At 46.7% G+C, this 7,684-nt stretch overlaps 1 protein-coding gene across 1 annotated transcript; it reads left to right on the forward strand.

Annotated features, from left to right (window-relative positions):
- Positions 1 to 5,602: 5,602 nt before the first annotated feature.
- On the forward strand, positions 5,603 to 7,468 carry LOC308293912 (electron transfer flavoprotein-ubiquinone oxidoreductase, mitochondrial-like; the record flags this gene model as incomplete). The annotated part of the gene is made up of 1 exon (XM_080736573.1): positions 5,603 to 7,468. The coding sequence occupies one exon, from the start codon at positions 5,603 to 5,605 to the stop codon at positions 7,466 to 7,468; it is 1,866 nt and encodes a 621-aa protein (XP_080592699.1).
- Positions 7,469 to 7,684: the final 216 nt, after the last annotated feature.

Raw genomic sequence — 7,684 nt, forward strand, 5'->3', positions numbered from 1 at the left:
ATGACAGGTCAATGTGTTTAAAAAGAGGGGGAAATTGACTCAGTTGAGCTCTGTATTTCTCTGTATCCAGGACGTGTGAATTTGCTGGCAGCAAATGAAGACAAGATGCGTGGGCTGTGAGAAAGCAAAGTAAGTTATCCTGTGGAATGTGTGTGTGTGTGTGTGTGTGTGTGTGTGTGTGTGTGTGTGTGTGTGAGAGAGAGACAATTGCATGTGTGCAATGACACATCCACACAAGATAATGGCGCAAAATAATTAAATGTCAGTAATATGGAAAATTCTGTGTTTTTAGATTATAATTTATGTAGGCCTATGTTTTATATCAATGGTGAAATCGATGTTTGACAAGTATTGGACTAATGTTAAATATAAACATTTTGTTGACCCTACTGTACATTAAACTTCACCACTTTTCAACCTATCTTCATTTAATTGGTCCTCACTAATGTTCATGATAAAATAGCAAAATTCATAGAACTCCGTCTACCAGTGACATCATCGATGGGGAATCAAAACAAATAGAAACTAGGCTTTCTATTCTTGAAAAGTTGCAATGTTATAATGGAAGCCATTGTTTTCACTATAATAAAAATATTTAAAAAAAAGAATCTTCCAAACGATGTCATTGGTAGATGGATTTCTGAACTGCCCACAGCCCTCCTATGAGACACAGAGTAGAGACACAATTGCGAGCATTAATGAAGATGGGTTGAGAAGTGGTCGGTCATCATCATCAAAAGTGGTAATTAAGGTTTATGCAGTATAAGATGACTTAAAAGGTAACAGTATACAATTCTGAAGTCAATTTAATTTACATTTTAAAAGAATGAATGCAGCATTTTTTCTTTTTTAAAATCATTTCAAGAGTTGCTGCCGCTGCCAGGAAGGGTTCTGAGGTCAGCACTGTAAGCTGGGACAGGCCACCGCCATCAGCATGTGTCTGCTGCTATTCTATGGTAAGTGGAGGAAGGGGTCACTGTGTCCGCACTGAAATTACTCAGTATTGCAAATGTAACCAAACTAGAGGTTCTGCTAGTATCTAGTAACTAGTAGCAAAGGCCCTCACATTCAGTAGGCTACGCTATCGACTATATATAGCTCTGAACACAGCACCACCAGTTCTTCAGTAAAAGATTGAAGCCAGGTACTTGGAAATATCCTCATCTTTGGTTTTGAACTGCTGTTATTCTGGTTTATCCCCAGCATCATGCAGGCATCATCCTTTTGCACATACTGTCTTTTACCCACAATAATTGTGTGTGTGCATGTGTGTGTTGCAGCAGTATTGGTAGCAGTGACCGTATGGAACCAGAAAGGCAGTCGTCCCTGCTGAGCACGAGAGCTGGGAGGATATCAGACAAAACAACCTTGACTACAACGTTCTGTATACAAAAGGTATTGGCATAAAAGTAAAAATTTCAGAATCATATAAAGTATTTGTATCATGACATTGGATGTTGGATATGGGACACAGACCCCAAAAGGGCTGAGAAACTGCACTAGATGCATTGAAATCAGATTGGAGCAATCTGTTTCCTCAATTGTAATTCTAAGTGTAAACACTAACAGGATAATAAATGCACTAATTGTGCATGCACACATACATCTTTTTGGCCCCAGAAAGAGAAAGTGAACATTTAGAACAGTAAAAGACTAGGAGGTGCTGTTATTCCTATTGTCGATCATCCACACAAACCTACCGCTAACCATTTTCCATTTTGTATGAAAAGGATAGACTTAACTATCTTAAATGTGACTAACTGACCCCCCCCCTCCCCTTCTTCAGAACGCGTACGACAGTGTCCCCTGTGCTCCAGCCTGTCCCAGTCGTCCACTCATCAAGTCCTCCCATGGCTCCTAGGAGGATGTGCACCCGGCTGGCTTCTCCTGCAGCAGCTTGGGTGCCCTGTACCTCAGCATTCCCCACCACCATCACCACACGGCAAACAGCAGCTGCACTAGTTGTGACGCTGCTTACGACGCCAACGAAACTGGCCACGGCACGAGCGGGGACGTGAACGACGCCGGCTACGTGGATGTCACCCAGGCAGGACGGCAGTCCCACGTCGACTTCAAGAGCTATGTAGCGCGCACTGCTTCAGCAGTGTTGGGATTGGAAATCTCATCAAAGATGATGCACAACCAACAGTCAGTGACTTATCCCTTCAAGAACTTCCAGTGAACTTGCAGGCTCATTTTAAGAACTTGGAGGTACCCATTGCTGTTGATGAGAAGCTCTGGAAGAGTAAACACATTGTTTTGAACTCTGTCAAGTATGCGGCTGGAGCCTGTATGAGGTGGACTTGCTTTTTATTCTTCTTTTTTACTTGCACAGCACTTAAGAGATTTAAATGTTTTGAAACTGTTGTACTGATGTTGAATTTTGATTAAATGATGATTTGATTAAATTCAAAGACTTATAACTAATCTCGTGTTCATCTTTTCCTACAAATCTGATATATTTTAAAGTGTAGTGAAACATTTATTACCCTAAGAACCACCTTTTTAGCTGAAAAAACATTTTTTAGCTGAAGAACCATTTTTTTTAGCTGAAGAACCATTAAAAAGTTCATTTTCCAAAAGGTTCTTCAGAGAACCTTTTTTTGAAATGGTTCTTTGAGGAACCAGAAATGGTTCCTCAAAGAACCATTTTTTAATGGTTCTTTGAAGCACCTTTAATGGTTCTTTATCGAACCATTCGAATAAATGGTTCTTTAAAGAACCTTGGTGAAAAAGGTTCTTTGTGGAACCAAAAATGGTTCTTCTATGGAATCGCTCTGAAGAACCATTTTTGGTTCCAGTTGGAACCTTTTTTTTTCTGTGTGTAGCTAGCCCAAACATTAGCCAGGCAGCACAGCAGCATAACATAGCATTCATCATTACAAGTCTATATAATATAGCAACGACTCACCAGTGAGGACGCCAGGGCTAGCAGAGGGCGATGTTTAATGCCTTTATAGCCTAGGTTGTGTTGTCTTGGTGTTCTGTTTATATTCCTTTATGCCAGTATTGTTAGGCTATAATTCACCGAGTCCATGACGCATGTTACGCACGGAGAGACAAACGCTCAGACAAGTTAAAAGGGAAGTCCTTTGAAATCCATTTCCTCTCTAAACAGTGCCCAGAAGCACATTTCAAAACAAGAGTCTTTCTTTTTTTTTTTTGTCTATACAATCGATCATTCAACACGTTTATTTTGAAATTGTACTGGAAATAGAAGTAGCCAACAATAGCTCCTACTTCACGCCACTGATGTCAGAGCCTCTACTTGCCGATCGGCAATATTTTTCCCCCAACCCCCCCTTTAGGTGGTGCGGTGGGACGTGGGGGAGGGGGTGCGGCCGCACCTCCAGCACCCCTACTTCCCTCGGGTATGATGGGTCGTCAGATAGGCACAGATCGTTCGGATGGGTGGTTGTCCAGAACCGCCCATCCGACCATTATAGCAGTGGTGTTACTACAGTAATACATTTACTCAAGTACTGTACTTTAAGTGAGTGGTGCCACTGCCAACGGCTCCAATACGTGGCTTTGTGTGTATGTGTAATTTTCAAAAGATTGTTATACATTTTATACATGTGAAAACTTGAGTACTTTCTACTTTTGGTGCTTGAAATACATTTTGATACCAATACTTCAATCAAGTACAAGTACAACGGATAAACAAGAATTGACACACAGTCAATATAAAATCTGGTGGATTGGTGTGTTGAAGTTAGTGTTGGTGTTCTTTCTCATGTATATTTCATAATTGCGACCGTAGGTCGCACTTACTACAGAAAGCTGCTCGAGGTGTCCGTCCGTCCGTCCGTCCGTCCGTCCGTCACACACGTCACACGTCACACTTTTGCCCTGCTCATATCTCCGCAACCGTTGCCCCGATCCATGCCAGATTTTGCACACACACTCCTTACCTGCCAAACTACAACCTCCAAGGACCCCCAGAGCTCCAGGGACCCCCAGCTCCCTGGGGGACCCCCAAGTGTAAAAAATGAGCACATGTGCAAAAATTACCAAATGACCACCCCAACGGGGCTGCTCACGGGGCATTCCCGGGGACCACCCACTCCTGGTGCTCCAGAACGGATGCAAAAGTGGTGGCGCCCCCAGTGGAGGACCCCCTGCCACTGCAGCTCACATAAAATGCCATAACTCGGGCTAGGAGCGACCGGGAGAGCCGGGGCCGGTACCTATTCGTCCGCCTTGGCGGCGCGGAGACCCCACCCCTCATTTCTCACATGGCCCTCTAGCGCCACCATGAGGCCGATTCAGATTTTGCCCTAAAATCACGAAAATCACTACACAGTATGTCTACACTCATGTCATCAACATGGATCAGGAAGATTTTGGAAAACACATTTTTGCTCTATTTGTGGAGATAAGTGACCTACGGTCGCTTATCTCCCGATTAGGGAGTCTTACTGGTATTCTAACTTACTGTAGGCTATATGTCCAAATGATGATGTTTTTTTTACCACATAACATCATGACTTCACAATATCAGGTATCTTAGGAAAAGGCAACGTAGGCCTATATCATTTTGTTATCACATAAGAGCGACGCACTAGTTACATGCAGTTTCTCATATTTAACTACTTTGACACCTGATCTACCTACACTACAGTCCAGTTGGTGGCGGTAATGCACCTTTAAGGTTACACCAACCACCAATAAACCCCAAAGAAAAGAAGAAGCAGCAACCATGTGACACCAAGACAGCCTATGGGCAATAGGTCGTGTAAAGGTAGCGCACTCACACACAGGAAAGAAAGAAATCTGTTACCAGATTTAAAAATGTTTTTCAATTGTACCACATTTTTTACCCCCCACATAATTATTTGATCCCCTGCATGTGATCACAATGCGTCTCGGAAACTGTTATTTTCAAAATAATTGTATACATTTTGTACATTTGAAAACTTGTGAAATGGGACATTCTGCACAATGAGTACTTTGTACTTTTGGTACTTTCAGTACATTTTGATACCAATACTGCTGTACTTTTACTTAAAACATGTGAGAACATTTTCCACCACTGATTTATAGTCATAAGGATATCCCGTTGTCCAGAACCTCCGATCCACCAAACCGAAATGCCCATATATGGGCACCTGCATCAGGAGCTACCGTATGACTTAGAGTTGACACTCATTTGGAAATGTGTCACACCATTAGGGGAATCAGAAATAACCCATGCTCATATATGGGCATATACATGTACTGATGACATCAGGGATCTCCATATATGGGCATACTGTAAAAGGGACACAGGCCAACGGATAAATGGTAAATGGTGCATTTATATAGCTCTTTATTCCAAAGCCCTTTACATAGATTGTGCATTACATTCACCCATTCACACACTGATGGCAGGGTAAGCCATGCAAGACACCAACCAGCACATCGGGAGCATTTAGGGGTTCAGCATCTTGCTCAAAGACACTTTGACACCAACTCTGGGGGAGCCCAGAACCTTGCAGTTCTCCATCCGGCCACTCTACCTTCCACTCTGCCCCTGAGCCACTGCGGCCTGTCACGCCCATACAAGGCCCCTTGTCACGCCTGTACAGTATTTTCACTAGCAGACAACTTGATTCAAATAATGTTCCCTGCCAGCAGATATTCAATTCACGCCCGCAGGTGTATCAGGGCCTTGAAAACAGTCTGGGCCGACCATGCCGCACCTCGTTCTGCTGTTCTGCCCAGGCGGACCTGGTCTTCGGTTGAAGCACCACGCATTACGACACACTACACGATCCACCCCAGAGATGAAGACCCACGATGGGAGGGCGTAGAGATGGAAAGGTTTGCCGATGAAGCCGACGTGGTGATTGTAGGCGGAGGCCCGGCCGGCCTGTCGGCAGCCATCCGACTCAAACAGCTGGCCAACGAGCACAACAAAGAGCTGAGAGTGTGTCTGGTGGAGAAGGCCTCCCAGATCGGCGCCCACACCCTGTCAGGAGCCTGTCTGGAGCCCACGGCGCTCAACGAACTGTTCCCCGACTGGAAGGAGAGAGGAGCTCCTCTACACACCCCCGTGAAGGAGGATGTCTTCAGCATCCTGACCGAAAAGTACAGGATCCCTGTCCCCATACTGCCAGGTTTGCCCATGAACAACCACGGGAACTACATTGTGAAACTGGGGAACTTTGTGCGTTGGCTGGGTGAGCAGGCAGAGGAGCTGGGAGTAGAGCTGTACCCTGGGTACGCCGCGGCCGAGGTTCTGTTTCACGAAGACGGCAGCGTCAAGGGAATCGCGACCAACGACGTGGGGATCGCCAAGGACGGCTCGCCAAAGGATGTGTTCGAGAGAGGCATGGAGCTGCATGCCAAAGTAACGCTGTTTGGGGAGGGATGCCATGGACATCTGGCCAAGCAGCTATACAGGCAGTTCAACCTGAGAGAGAACTGTGAACCGCAGACGTACGCCATCGGTCTGAAAGAGTTGTGGACGATCGATGAGAAGAAGTGGAGGCCGGGCAGAGTTGAGCATTCCGTGGGTTGGCCTCTGAACAGAAACACGTATGGAGGCTCCTTTCTGTACCACCTCAACGAAGGAGAACCCCTGGTGGCGCTGGGCTTCGTGGTCGGGTTGGACTACACCAACCCCTACCTCAACCCCTTCAGGGAGTTCCAGCGCTGGAAGCACCACCCATCTGTGTCCCCGGCGCTGGAAGGAGCCAGCAGGATCGCGTACGGTGCCAGAGCGCTCAACGAGGGAGGCTTCCAGTGTCTCCCGAAGCTGACGTTTCCCGGAGGCCTGCTGATTGGCTGCAGCCCTGGCTTCATGAACGTCCCAAAGATCAAAGGAACCCACACGGCCATGAAAAGCGGCATGGTGGCCGCTGAGGCCTGCTTCCCCAAACTCGTCGCAGAGGATCTACAGTCAGAGACGGCGGGTCTCCATGTTGTGGAGTATGCCGAGAACCTGCGGAATTCGTGGATATGGAAGGAGTTGCATGCTGTAAGGAACATCAGACCATCCTTCCACAGCTACTTTGGTCTGTACGGAGGGATCGTTTATACCGGGGTCTTCTACTGGATCTTCAGAGGAAAAGAACCCTGGACACTCAAACACCGTGGTCTGGACTCTGCTCAGCTGAAGCCGGCTAAAGACTGCACCCCCATCGAATACCCCAAGCCAGACGGCAAGCTCAGCTTCGACCTGCTGTCCTCTTTGGCTCTGAGCGGTACCAACCATGAAGGAGACCAGCCGGCCCACCTCACCCTGAAGGACGACAGCGTTCCTGTGGACAGGAACCTGGCAATCTACGATGGACCCGAGCAACGCTACTGTCCAGCAGGCGTCTACGAGTTCGTTCCTCTGGACACTGGCGACGGGATGCGACTGCAGATCAACGCTCAGAACTGTGTTCACTGTAAAACCTGCGACATCAAGGATCCCAGTCAGAACATCAACTGGGTCGTCCCGGAGGGCAGCGGGGGGCCCACCTACAATGGCATGTGAACAGATGTATTTATTACTTGCGCCAGCAGAGCGTGCAAGTACTGTGTTCGGTGGCGTCCCTGTCGGGTGTCTGTGTCTGTTTACGCCCATAGCCAATCATGGACCAGCATTCCAGGTGACATCACCAACAACAAGTGCGACCTGATATATAAATAACAAGGCGCAAGTTGGCACCTCGGCAGAGTGCCAACTAGCCCCCATCCACATAGATACAGA

This window comes from Nannobrachium achirus, assembly GCF_963921795.1.
Source record: "Nannobrachium achirus genome assembly, chromosome: 11".
NCBI classification, from domain to species: domain Eukaryota; kingdom Metazoa; phylum Chordata; class Actinopteri; order Myctophiformes; family Myctophidae; genus Nannobrachium; species Nannobrachium achirus.